This window comes from Eufriesea mexicana, unplaced genomic scaffold (assembly GCF_001483705.2).
Source record: "Eufriesea mexicana isolate 0111107269 unplaced genomic scaffold, ASM148370v2 scaffold2143, whole genome shotgun sequence".
In the NCBI taxonomy this organism is placed as follows: domain Eukaryota; kingdom Metazoa; phylum Arthropoda; class Insecta; order Hymenoptera; family Apidae; genus Eufriesea; species Eufriesea mexicana.
In genome coordinates this window covers 723,012-737,563 of record NW_016910297.1, presented here as the reverse complement: position 1 = coordinate 737,563, position 14,552 = coordinate 723,012, and the positions used below count along the sequence as shown (strand labels likewise).

General features: G+C 52.9%; 1 protein-coding gene across 1 annotated transcript in view; it reads right to left on the bottom strand.

The window, feature by feature from the left end:
* Window positions 1-4,076: 4,076 nt before the first annotated feature.
* nAChRalpha1 (nicotinic acetylcholine receptor alpha1) overlaps window positions 4,077-14,552 on the bottom strand; it is an 89,492-nt gene continuing 79,016 nt past the window's right edge. The window contains exons 5-6 of the mRNA XM_017903363.1: window positions 13,395-14,414; window positions 4,077-4,354 (exon numbers count right to left, since the gene is read on the bottom strand). Of these exons, the coding sequence (XP_017758852.1) occupies window positions 4,151-4,354; window positions 13,395-14,414 (1,224 nt within the window). The 3' untranslated portion in view covers window positions 4,077-4,150. The remainder of the gene's footprint in view (window positions 4,355-13,394; window positions 14,415-14,552) is intronic.

Below are 14,552 nucleotides of genomic sequence, written 5' to 3'. Positions count from 1 at the left end.
AAATCGGGGCAAAACGGATAGAGAGAGCGTCCCGTCAGCGCGGAAACGTGGCACGAAGACGCGCGAGACGAGTCACGCGCCGTAAATCACGAACGCTCGTACGCGACGCTAGTTGGCGAAACTCTCGACGCTGTTGGGTTCCGCGTAGGAAAGTTAATCTGCGCAAAGTGCGGGAAAGATGGGTGCGGCGGGAACGCGTTGCTCGCGCGACCTCTTCCACCCCCTGAATCCTCGAAAACACGTATCATCTCGAAACACGTCTCCCCGTTCCCGACAGGCGCACACTCGCGTGCGTGTGCTCGTATCGCGTGTTCACCGTGTCCATGGATCGGCGTTAATAGTACGTCCCACACTGCACACCATTAGCAACCACCACCACCAGCACCACCACCGGCCCCCACGGGCTGGCCGAGTGAATCGTCCTCGGCTATGCGATTCGTTAGTTCATTTTTTTTTTTCTTTCTCTCGTGTAATTAACCTCCTGTTTATACCTAGTATGCACATATTAAATATATTATACCGTTACCTTTATGTGAGCAAATAAATTGATTATTATACCGGTTCGCGGAGAGAGGGAGAGCCTGGGTGGCGTTTCCTATTTCCCACCCCATGGGCCGCTCCCGTTCCCCTTCGTCTCCTCGTTTCTTCATTGTCAGTGTACAAACAATGTCTCTCTGTGTGTGTATGTATGCACGAGTGTGCGCGTCCGACGCGCTCGCGCTTACGCGTCTCGTTTCCGTTTTATTTCTCATCGCAATTTTTCACTTTCTCTCCCCATTCTATATTTCCGTTCTTCCATTTCGCTGCACGTGGCCAAACGATGCGCGTTCGACGGTGGATCACCCCGTAAACGATCGGTAAACGTTCGAGTCGAGCACCGCTTTGAGCGTTGCGTTCGAACCGGAGAATGGTCGATGCTTCTGAAAGACTGAATGGCTTAAGCGTGAGTTCGTAGAACTTGAGGTTATTTTTTCCCTCTCCGGAAGTTCTGGATACCTTGAAAGACTGCTGGAAGCTTTCGAGACGTTGGAGCCCGGCTTGCCCGCGAACCACGAGGAGGACATCGGTGAACGTAGAAATATCAATGTACCAAGGCTGTATCGAAACGAGGCTCCCTCTGTCCGCGAGCAAACCACGTCCACGGCGCGAGCTCCAACCTCTCGAAACGTTCGTGATTTTTGTATCCACGGCTCGCCCAACATCCCATCGCGCGCTCCTAAAGCCGAGCAAATCGCGTTTTCCACGTCCTCCGTTTCTAGACCCCGGCGTGCCAGTGCGTTTCCGGTAATCTCGTTGTCGTTGGAACACAGAGCCGGAAACAGCGCGTCCCCCCTTCTCGCGCCATTTTCCCGTATCGTCTTCTTGGTAGATCTGTTGGTCGTTCATCTCGTCGTGCGTCGCGAGATCCGGGAAGACGAGGAACCTCCGCGTATCTTCGACTTCCGTTATCCTCGCGCAGCGAATCTCTGCGGAGAACGGCAGTCTAGATGATCCTCCGTGGTCCCCGACGTCGCTCTCCTTCGTTACTTTCCCCCTATTACTCTCTCGATCCTCCTCGAGGTTCCCTCGATCGTGCAGGGAAATCGGGATTATAAAGCAAAATCGCCGAGTAAAGATGAAACTTGGGGAAACGGCTCCGGTGATCGAAGGATTCTTCGATAACGAAGAGCGGATGTTCCAAGTTCATCAGAGAAGCGAACACGGAATCGCGGCTGGGGGATAATCGATTGGTAGTTCTGTAGGGTATCTGGGGTTCGTCGTCGGCCAGATAGTATCGAGATCGGCGAACGGTGTTCCAAGGGAGGACGCGCGATTACCGGCTGAAAATTCGCCGAGTTTTATCGCGACGATGTTCGAGCGATCTCCCGGCGCGGGTTCCAACGGAGATCGGGGAAAAAAAGGAAGTAACAGAAAGATGTCGGGATCTCGAATGGCCTCCGTTCGCGATGGAACGAAGGAGCAATCGCCTCGCGTCCTGGCACGCCGAAAGTTCCCGCGATCGTCCGCTCCGTTTCGCTTTTTCCCGTCGACAACGCGTTGCTCGTCTTTAAGAGCCGATCGGATCGGACAGAGTCCGTTGCTTCTAAAGTTGGCAGTTGTTTGCGAGCTCCTCTGCTCGCGATTCCTCCTCCTCTCTATCTCTCCGGTATATTCGCGGGGAACACCACGCACGACGAAGGAGTCCGCTCGACGAGGAAATTACTCGATCGATCGATCGATCGATTTTCTGGCCCGATCGATCCGCCAGGTCGCGTGCTCTGGTCGCGATTAAACGTTCGTTTCGCTGCTCCGCGCTCGATCCAACGATTTGCCTTGATTCGAATTGACTGGGGGGAACCCACGACTGACCACGATCCGGATGGGATTACAAGGGACGAATTGAAAAAAATGTCGACGCGGATTGCGATGGATTGCGTTCGGTTTGCTTGGATAGGCGATCGGAAAAATGGTGGAAAAGGGTGGAAAAGGGTGGAAAAAGAGGGTGGAAGAAACGAGGGAAATTTTCAGTTCGTGCACGCCCTTTTTACTTTCTTCTAGTTCCCGTTACCTTCAACGAGCAGCGCACGTTTCCTGGCACGATAATCACCGGCTCGACTACGACGACGACGTCGACGTCGACGACGAGTCTCGTTCTTTATCACCGGCAACGATTCTCCCGGTCGAAGAATCCTCCTTCGTCGTGTGCTTGGCGCGAGGCACCCTATGTTCCCAGCGACGTTCGTGTGCTCGGTTGTGCGTGTGGCGTGTGTCGTGTCCGCGCGAGCGCGAGCGCAAGCTCGGCGCACCCCCGTGATTATACGATGTGTCGAGAATATGCGGATGAATATCGCGTTGTGTGCTCATACGCTGTGAGATCGTCGAGTATATCTACGCACGTAATAGACGTATAATTTCCTATATACCTATGTACACCCTGCGTACGCACACCTCGAACGGATGTGCACGCGCGCGCGCGTGTCTCCCTTGTGTATCTCCTCTTCTCTCGATGCATCTCTTCTTTCTTCCTCTTTCTCCATCTCCCTGTTTTCCTCTCCCTCCCGCGTCTCCTCGTCTTTCAACTCCTTTCATTACGTATAAATTGTTAACGTGCTCGTCCTGCGCAAGCGTGTACCCGTGTGTACGTGTATGCGCGTGTGCATGTCGCCTGTGTGTAGGTGTGTGCGTGTGCGTGTATAAGAATCACGACGTACGTATCCCCGTAGTCCGCGTGTACGTATGCGTGCTTGTATGCGTGTACCTGTGTGTACCTCTGTGTCCGTTTAAACGTCTTCTTATATAAAATCGGCAGTTCGGGCAGTTCGACGTCTCGCCGCACGACTCTAGCCTTACGTATGAAACCAGATTTACAAAAATACGTTGCGCGTGTGTTTCGCGTATTTGGCACTTTTTCTCCTTTCTCCTGCCCCTCTCCTCCCCTCCTCGCGCTCGCTCCAACAATCTCTCCTTACCCCTTTCGCTCCCATTCGCTCCCTCACCCTCTGCTCTCCCCTTTCACGCGTTCCCCTCTCGCTCGTCCGTGCACGCGATTCTCTCTATTTCTCCTTCGATTCACTCCTATCCGCTCCTCTCTGCTCCCGTCTTCCATCCTCTTCTCTCTTCCTCCTACACCAGCCCCCCCCCCCGTTCCCACTCGCGCACACACGCTCGCAGACTCTCTCTCGCACACACACACACGCACTCGTCTCCCTCTCGAAGAGTCTCAGGACCGAAATCCATCGGACACTATCCACAGTTCGGAGAGGGAAAGATACACGCCACCTCCGAATCCTCGTTTCCGCGACTCTCGTTGCCTCCCGTTCCTGGGCGTGTTCCTCAGGAGATCTCATCATCTCTGGCAGCAGCGATCGAGAGAGGGTCCTCTTGCGCGTCGACGCGAAAATCGGCAGTTTCGATGATGGGCGGCGTCCGCTGGACAACCACGACGACGACGCCGACGACGACGCCGAGGACGATGACGCCAACGACCACGACGACGCCGACGCCTGCGATTACAGCGATCACGGTGACGCCCGTGACGACGACGACGACGACGACAACGACAACGACGGTGACGACAACGACGACGACCACCACTGTGACGACGGCGACGATGACGGTGTTGTAGCAGCTGTCGCTGTGGACGCGGCGCGAGGCCGCGCGGGATCGTCGACTAGTCCTCCTCGGGGCCCATGTTCATCAGCATCATCTTCTTCTTCGCGATCTTGCTGTACTTTATATCGATCGGCTTCGTGGTGTCGTAGAGACTCGGCGCCCGCAGGATGATCCACGCCGTGCCGATCATGCAGATCACCGTGAATATCCACAGGAAGATCCGGTCGAGCACCATCGCCACGTACTTCCAGTCCTCCTCCACCTGCAACCAACCACAACCAACACCGTTACAAGTCTACAGATCCCGCAAACACGCGCTTCAAACTCGTCTCGCGATCGCGAGATTAACCCCCAAGACTCTAAGTCTCTCTGCGCTCATCTCCCTACGCCCTAACTAAATTTTCTAATTGTCCTACCGGTGTAACGAACACCGTGATTACGCGCTTCTCTAAGTCTCTCTGCGCTCATCTCCCTACGCCCTAACTAAATTTTCTAATTGTCCTACCGGTGCAACGAACACCGTCGCGGTCAACTTCGAGACGAGTTACCTTTGCATCGGACTGTCGACTGAGCTCGTAATCCGAGGTCAACGAGAGCAAGAAACTACGTCGGCCGACGACGGGCGAGGAATGCCACGGGGATACCGGAGCTGGGTAAAATGCACGAGGCATCCGACTATCATAAACACGATACCCGGTTGGACTAGCCGATCCTCGTCCCTTGTATCGAAGAGAAACGTTCTTCCGGGAAACCGTTCACGGAATGAGAAACACCCTCGCCGAGTTTTCTTGGCTAGCTCGATATTCGAGTATCGTCTACTGCTCCGCGTAGCCAGGATCAAACATACGTGCCCGAGTTCTGGTGCATTCTATACCTAGCTAGAAGACGAGTCCTCTATCCAGGAACTTTCAATCGAGCAACGAGGAGGGACGAGGGCAAACGCGAACAGAGAGTAAGCGGGTCTCGTTGGTCGCGGAGACCGGCAACAGGGACAACTGATCCTTCATCTCAGGGGTGTATCGACTCCTTTCGATTCCCTCCGTGACAAGGGAGGAAGTGGACGATAAAACAGACACCCGATACTTTTATGATACTTCTTCTCCAGTCGCTCGGAATACGGTTCCCCTTTCAATTCCGTCCAACCTTCTCGTGCGTGGTCCTCCCTCTTCGGACTCAGTTCACGCACGCCACGCTTTTATCTCGATAAACGAGCTTATTCGCCTTCCCGTGATCCAATAACGAACTCGACCCGATCGTTTCGGCGATACGCCAGCGGACAAAGACGGAATGGCCTGGGCGGAGAAGATAGAGGGAATCGGGAAGGGCGGAGCGTGAAACACGGAGGGGAAGAAATTACGGTGATCTAAAAAGTTTGTTTAATCCGGGATCGCGACGGGCAAAGTCCTTCTCGCCAGCACCTCCGTGACATCCACCTTTGGCCAGCGGCCAATCCGCCATCGGCGAAGAAAGCTCGCTGCTGGTTATATCCCAACGCTTCGGGACCCCGTGCTGCGGCCATAAAACGTGCTTCGTCTTCCCGGCGTCTATTCACCCCTATGGAAAACCGGCCCGACGTTCCTATCTTTGATCCCTCTTGTATCTCCTCTTCCGCCTCGCTTCACCCGCCCACGAATTACGAGATTTACGTCCGCGAGGTGGCGAATTCATCCTCGCAGACCTCCCCGAAACGGGATTAAAATTCCAAGACGTAATACGAACAGCGAGACCCGAAATTTAGCACTTTTCGGCTGCCAAGCTACAATTTCCTCGACACTAGAAATGTAAAAAAAAGTCGAAAAGTGGATTTGTCCGAATATATGTAGTAACGCCAGGTTAAGTGTCAATGCGAGGGAACCCTTGGGCCCGTCTAGCTGACGACGGGCAATAGGCAAGGTTCTAGGGTTCAGCCCGAATGTTTAGCAGATGCCTGAACTGCGCGTGGAAGGATCGAGTGAACGGGATATTTATTACGACTGTCTGGAATGCGAGCGAAGAACCAAAGGCGCCTGAGAGTTTAGGGTACGTGGCCCACCTTCAGAGCGAGGCTATGGAAAATGCGTGATTGAGGAGGAAAGCTTGCGAATGAACGAAGACGGAGTGCATGGTTAAAATGAGAGTGCAAGGACTGTCCGGAGACAGAGTATATAGAAGACGCGTGAAAGACGGTCCTGCGTGAGAACATATAGAAAAAGTGTGAATATTTAGTCGATGGTCCTTTAGCTTGTAAGTAAAATATATACTGAAAGCAAAGACACCTTTATTTCCGTGTATCTGTCAATCGGAACAACATCCCTACATATACATCTCTATCAGGGAGTTTCTACTGCAGGTTGTTCGCGACACCTGGTTCGTTTAAGGGTCTCAGCCGATTAGGTTGAAAAACCGGTCTCTGGGTCGCCGAGATACCCCCTGATGGCGAACCCTCCTTTCCAGGAGACAATGGAGCAAAACTGTTACGAAATGAGGACGATGAAATTCAATCGTCTTGTTCCATCTCGCGATTCCTGTTCGCGGCCCGAGCTGCAGTCTCGAAAGTTCCTGCAACTGAACGTTTAACCTTCGTAATATCAGGCAGCGTAGACGGGTGAATTTATCGCTTTGTATTAACCGGGAACGGTGGAACAAGATTGGAATAAAGAGCCATTAGTGCGAGAAGAAAAAACACCGAAGAAAGATCTCGAGGATCCCGAGGATTTCCAGGATCAGTTGTACCCTATCCGATATTCGCTATTAAATTGGCCACGAAAAGTAGCACCGGGTTTTTGCACTGGATCAGCACTGTATAATATTCCTGATCGTTATTATTATTACACACGTAAATGTTAAGTACATTTTTATCTTATAGGGGGGTCCTCTTTCACAATTGTTGTGGTCAGTTGATGGCAGATATCTTCGATGTAGGGGTAGTGTTAGAAGAGATGAAAGGAGAAGGAAGGGATGCTCTCGTCCTGGGTCTGCTAGTAGACTCAACGGTAAGGCTACCTACCAGGTTCTACCTTAGACAGGGATACTATTGGAAAGTTTGGGAATTCTATGTACAGGGAACGGAGGATTTTATTGAGGACTCGTAAGAAAGTCCTAGAAGTAGAAATTCAAGTAGGAATGTATCTACGATGCTACTACAGGCTAACGAAACTTGTTTCGTTCCACTTGGTCATCATTGTATACCGAAGACATTATTTCCTATTTTTCTCGAATTCTGTATAACATTTTCCTCTACTTCTCTTACCCTGGATATAGCGGAGGTTAACGACCGAAATTCACCGTAATGTAACAGAAAAATTGCAAGCACGCAGGGAAGGAGAAGCAAAACGGAATGAAATATGGACGTATGTATATCCATAGTCGTTTCAACGCGTTCTCGAAAGACAGACGCGATAAATCGCGTGCTTGGGCTGGAAATTCCACGCCAATGCGCGGCCAAGTTTGCGTAGGCGGCGAATCAACTACACAGGCATTCGGTCGCGTAATTTTTCCCAGGGAAAAAAGCTCGCGCTTTCTCGCGGGAGGACATTAACCGAATTAAGCGCGGTTAACACGGGTCACGCGGCTGGAGGGTTCAGCACCCGCGAGAATACGGACGCACAAAGCCCTTTTCATTCGTGCCTAGGCCTTCCGCTCGGCCCACGTCAAGACGTCGCGTCTTCCTTTTCAGCTATTCCGTTTGCGTGTCCACGGAGAGAGAGAGGGAGAGAGTGAGAGAGAGGAATAGAGGGGTGAAGAGAGGCGTCGAGTGACTCGCGAAGGACGCCGATCTTTCCATTCGAACATCGACCGAGCTTAGCGAATTCGCGGCAAATGCAACGGAGGATGCACCTGTTTCCCGGAAGTTGCGAGTTTGACCGTCGACCCATGAAATCCGCTCGAAGCACTCGTTTCGCAGCGGTGGGAACGGTTAATTCCTAGACCGTTTGCGGTTCCAGAACGACTACTATATCGATATAAGCTCCGATTTTCGTCCCCAGGTCGTTCTCGAGGGACTCATCGATTTCTTCCAACGACGGACCACTTAAGTCCCGATTTTCTATAACTTGGATAGTTCTTTTGCGAGATTTATTTCCTCGAACAGCGGCTGGTGCAAGCTCCGACTGTATTAGTCTTGTCACTTACATCGGCGGTGTCATTTATGCAAAGCGATAGCCCGAAAGTAGACGCACGAGTAGAATATTAATCGACATGTATTATTCGTCAACCACTCGGAGATACCGATCCAGTTCCCCCGCGAAGATAGTCCACGATAGCTGAGGGATCTATTAATTTTTACTTCGTCACTCTAGTAGAGAGGTAATGGAACTTTGACGTTTCGTTGGATACGCTTGACGGTATCCGACGAGAACATTCTAGGGAGCAAGGATCCGTTTGTGAATAACAGAGCAGGGAAGAAGATGCACCGAGCAAAGAACAAAAGAGGAGGAACGTTTTACGAAGAAATTGAAGAACAGCTGCCCGATCGATGCCGCTTTCCATAGCTTCCTGTAAACACTGTAGGGATCAAGGTGGAGATGGTAAATGAGGTATTGAAACGAAGACGATATCCTGTGAATCCCTCACAAGATTGTATTTATTACGTTGTATCAAGTATATCACAGAAGATCAGAGACTCCGGCTGCTTTATCTCGTGACTCAACTCAGCTCTCGACTCTAACAACTAAATAACTTCAGCACTGACTAACTGACTCTTACTAATGCTGACTTATTAACCATTAGCTCCCTGACTAACTGTCTGATTGACTGACAAATTAACTAACTGACTTCACCTCTTGACACGAGACACCTTTTAACCTTGTCCGAAAGGCAAGCGCCTCTCCCAAAGGAGGAGAAGCCTCCTCCATGCCAAGGTCAGTGACGAAGGAGACACCTCCTTCCAGGTGAGGCTGTTCGAAGGGTCACCCTCACGGTAACCCCTCCCGACAGGTGACAAAGGATTGCTCGAAGCCAGCTCACGGGGCCTGGCCCCGACCTCCTAGGCCCCCATCCGGCAGCCAGATTCTAAACGCCGAAGCCTAATTCCCCGAATTAGGCTTTCGACCAACGCTCCGACTAATAAAGAACACTGACAAATATGCGATAGAACACCGAGCAATAAACTATACCCCCATAAACTAAGACCCCTGTCGGGTCTTCTACACCTGGCGCATTGTTCCACATATAAAAACTTCGGCTTGGCACCCTAAAAATATCCCGCAATACCGAATAGGCTACCGGAAGACCGGCGTCATGTGACATATAGCGGGATTCTACGTTATTTTTCCCACACCTTATGCGTCCAAGTATTTCTCCCTACTGTTTTCCAATTATCCGATAAAAGAGAAACCCTGCTGGACGATATATATCAATTTCCAAGAATCGTTTCCGAATCCGAGCCTACCTAGACCCGTCCCAACCCATCGGGGTTTCCCCCGATTATTCTTGCCCGCGAATTTAAGTAGAACACGGTCGCGCTGGTCAGACCGGGTCATGGACCCGGTCGAATAAACTCGAGGAGAGGAGCGGGCTCGCGAAATCCTCTCTGCCACGCAACACAGGAAGTGTGGGAGGCGTACGCGCAGCACGCGTGCATCGGCGTGGACGCGCGGCCACATTTGGCAGCGAGCGGAACTTCGCCGCAGTGCGTTTCCGCGGTAGACACTTCGCGTCGATAATTTATGAACGCCGCGGCGACTTTCCGCGTCCCCGAGCAGCGCGGCCTCCGCCGGGGGTTGGCTCCTCCGAAGCAACCGGAAGTCGCCCGGTTCGTGCGGCCAGAGCGCGGAAATCAAGGCATCTCCGGGATCGTGACTCGGGGACTCGCTAGATTGGATTTCGCCCTGGCTCTCGCCTTGGCTTCGTCCAGATGCAGATCTCGCGCGCGATACGCGATCGTCGGAGATAACTATGCGGCAGACCGCCTCGCAGTGCACGGTATCGAGATATCGAGAATCGTGCGCGACTCTACGTGCACGGGATATTCGGAAAAATGGCGAAGGCTCGTCGCGATGGCTGGAGGTGTGCTCGGATACGCCTGGCGTGATTTTCAGCGGAGAGCAACGAGAGAGAAGGGGCGATGTTCGCGTTTCCATCGCGGCATCATTGATAGCACCCTTCCCGTGCTCGAGTTACATAAAACACGTTCGTAATATCGGAAAAACGCGGGCCGGGAGTATAATAATGGCGGCGCTGCCGCGACGAGGGCCTCGTTAAAACGTAAACGATATTCGCCGACGATTTCTACAGACATCGTTTCCCGTCGCTGGCGAATTATCGCATTTTCGAGCGTGCAACTTCCGCGTGAACTTCGCCTCCTTCGGGACAACCGTGTGACTACGCGAAGCGTGCTAAAAACTACGGCCGAGTTGAAAACTTCGCCATGCGTGGTGCTGTCAAAGCAGCCGAGCACCGACTTCCGGTAGTCGTTCGTTTCCGCACCAACTTCTTCCACGTCGGAATAACAGGTACCAGCGACAACCTCCGCGACCGGGTCGACGTTCTGTCATCGGTGTCTTAACGCGGCGAGGAAGAAACCGGGAAGGTCTCGCGTTTCGCGATGAAATTTTCCGAAGGAGCGCGAAGATTTCTCCGGCCAAGGAAGTCCCTAAGGGACGCGAATAAACTCGATACACGATGGATCCACGAAAGTGTGCCACGCCGCTCGTTCCGCGCAAATATGAAATAGGAAGCATAAATTCGTTCGAATTTACGGCCGGCCCCGGACAAATGTCTCAACTTCGGGACGCGTTCCCTGCGCTGGGACCGCGTCAACGTCAGAACCAATTTCCCAAGTTTTACATCCGCCGAGCCACCCAACTTTCCCACGATTCGCCCAAACTTTCCGCCAACGCGTGCACCGCCATTGCGCCGCTTGTCATTTTTTCCCGCATTTCGCCCAACGCCGTCCCTACTCGATAATGCTCTCTGTATAGCACTCGTAAAACATTCTGCGGCGTTGCGAAAGTAACAGCGACGAATTTTACGGGGCAAATTTTACATGCTTCCTCCTAATCGGATACGAAATTCTACCTCGTTCCCGCAGTGGAGTAGACTAACATTGATCAGACAACGCGCATCCGCGTCATTCCGTTGGTCTGACCTGTCTAAGAATTTATTCGATCGTTGCTCCGGCTTCCCTTAGAAGACTACATGGAATGAAAGGTGCAATGACAGCGTAAAATACGCTACGTCTTTGAAGCATCTCTCAGTTTCCCTTCCTCCGGCTAGTGGTAAAGCTCGTTGCCTGGCGAGTCACGCGTTCCTCGCGATCCTTTAACAGGCTCTCCTTCCTGCCTCGCCGTACGTCGAGAAGTTTAACAGGTTGCCAAGGATGTATAGCGTGAATGAGCGGGTTGGTGGCTAGGAAGATTGATGGGGAACGATCGCGACCGACTTTCAACCAGCTTATCGGGACTCGGTTCCTTTACTCGGGTCGGACGACAGCGCTGCTGTCAGGACTTTGCGTGCAAGTCGAGGCGAACAGAGCCGGTTACCTCGCCCATTCGCATCGCGCATGAGCTCACGGCGAATGGGCGAAGACACGCTTCATCCCCGAACACCGACTCTACCCCCTTCTGCATTTTGCTCGGTCGGTGGCTGACCGGTGGGGTCACTTCATCGCGGGATTCTAATTAAAATCCTCGTGGAGCGACGATGCCGGTGGAATCTCACAGTGGAGCACTTCGGCTGGAATTCGACGCTCGTTTCGAGGGCAGAAGCCACGCGTGGAAAACGATCGTGCTCGATGGTATAACGTTCGACTGTGCGGTCGAATAAGAGCCGCGTGCAAGGCGAAACCCGATTGATCCGCGAAGCGACAGACGACGCGTAATTCGTCGCCGGTTACAGGGTACTCGACGCGATGCCTGTCAGGCTTAGGACAAATGCCAATGACAAAATTCATGCGCATAACCTGCCCTCTGTACACCGACGACCGGTTAATCCTCTGTCAGGAGAACACGAATCGGAATGTCCTCGTTGCGGGGTCCCAATTATTACTCGCGAGGAAAGTAGTAGGGGTGGACACCTTCGGGTTATGATCGATGATGGGAACGCCACGAGTCTGAGACGGCTTAATCGACGCGGAGCCGGGAAGATAAGCAGGCGAATCCTCGACTAGGGTCGCAAGAAGATCCTATAGAGGGGCAGCAAGAACCGCAGCGAGCCTAGAAGTATGAATGTCGAGCGACTGTCTTCGAAGTAGACAGGCTACGAGATGATCTATTATCTTCCGAGTAATCGTCGAGCTAACGCGAGAGAGATTTTCTAAATATAATGGAAATCAACGAAAAGCGAGAATTATTCGAGCAGAGGAGTCTTGTTCCTGTTACTATGTACACGGGGATCAGCATCGATTGGTACACCGACGAGCAACGTCGCGAGGCTAAATCGAGGGTGAAGTACACTCGCTGTCAACCTGACCGAGCTTCGGGCTCTTATCTCCTCGGCTTTCTATCAAACCTAGCCCAGGCGTCCGAGCGCGGTATACTTTGACACCTGCCTGACTTTACGACCTAGCCGTATCGCGGAGGCTACCTCAGCCATGATTCAGTCCGTGTCGGAAAGCGTAGAACGCGGCGCATGCGGATGGGGTGGTCGATGCATCAATCGGCGACGCTGCTTGACGCTTTAATTCGAGACCTGGCTATATTTCTTCCAGCGACTGTGCGAGTCCGTGGATTAAACGCAGCGCGTCTAGACGAGGAACTCGCGCACTCGCCGGATGAAACAAGTTGGACGACGGAAGGGAAGAAACGTCGGCTCGGACGTTGACAAAGATGTCGATAACGGGGCACAAGAAAGGGTAGAAACGGGGCGTTATTCGAAACTAAAGCTGTTAACGGCAATCGGATCCCGAGGTGTTTCCGGCTGATTAATACGACCCGATGCTCTAGCGGCGTGGACCTATCAGCTCTGGAATCACGGCTCCTACACAGCTGATTCGTTATAATTTGCTTTCGCTGACCCGAGCCAGCCTGCCTGCCGTTCGTAATCACAGCGAACGGTGATTTGCACGCCCCATTACCGATCCCGTCACGTGGATTACTCGTAAAGATTAAAGAGCGTTGCACGATCGGCGTGTCGTCGGGATCAATACGCCGTGATCAGTGCCTCTTTCCACTCGATATTCTTTCGCTCGGCTCACGGGAACGAACGAGCTCTCTGTTATTTCACGCGCACTCTCGAAAATGGAGTATCGATCGATCCTACGGGCCGCGATTCGTCGGGAAATTTATCCGCGGCTGCGGAATAAGAAAGTTGGAGCAAAGAGAAGAGAAGAGAAGAGAAGAGAAGAGAAGAGAAGAGAAGCAAGGATAAACGAGTAGAGTACTCACGCTCTCAAACTTGTCCTTGTTCTTGGCGTGCTGAGTGATAAACCTGGCATCGTCGATGGTCTTCTCGATCTCGCGAACCAACGGCTTCTCGAAAGTGGGGCTGACGTCCTCGTGAACGTACGCGGGGCTTGCCGGGCCGAAGAGGTCGTCGTCAGCCCCCGGCAGTGGGAGCGAGGGTAGCGGCTCCTCGAAGCATGGCGCTACGGTGCCCACAGTGGCACCTAGGTCGTACCTGGTCGCCGACGGTGGCAATCCGTAGCACGTGTCGTACTTATCAGTCTCTTGTACATGGAACACATCGGTGAGCATGCCCTCGGGCGGTTTCCCGTTGGTCGCCTCGACGTCGTCGTCGTCGTCATCGTCGTCGTCGTCGTCGTCGTCGACGAGCTCACCGTCGGCGTTTACACCGGCGACACCGACGCCGTTCCTCCCGCCCACCACCACCTCCTCCTCCTCATCGTCGTCGTCCTTCTTCGGCCTCTCGATCAGAAGGAACCGCGGCAACACTTGTATGAACACCACCCGCACCCATTTCGCCATACGGTGGGTGACGGGCGAGCGAAAGTTCACGTTCAACACGCCGATCGTCAGCACCACGGACAGGGTGACCAGTATCATAGTGAACAGCAGGTACTTGCCGAGCAACGGTACCGTCAGCGACGTGGGCGGTATGATCTCGGCCAGCAGTAGGAAGAACACCGTCAACGACAGCAGGATCGAGATCGACAGCGAGACCTTCTCGCCGCTGTCGCTCGGCAGGTAGAACACCAGCACCGAGAGAAAAGATATGCCCACGCACGGTATGATCAGGTTCACCGTGTAGAAGAGGGTCTTGCGGCGTAGGGTGATATTGAACACGATATCGGGGTAGGGCTCCTCGCAGCATATGTAGAACTCCTCGTTCCTCTCGGCAGGCACTTTTATGATGTCCCACTCGACGGAAATGTAGTAGTCGGTCAGGTCGATCCCGACCTCGATGTGGTTCGAGTCTTCGGTCTGGGCCAGGTGTCGTAAGTCCACCTGCGAACAACGTTCAACCATCATACCGGCTATCTCTGCGCATTTCCACCGAGATCGCGCCCTGGCCTTATCGTCCTTGTTCCTTTCGGCTACAGATAGCCCCAACAGCCAGAGGATCGCTTACTTAATCCTCTCTAT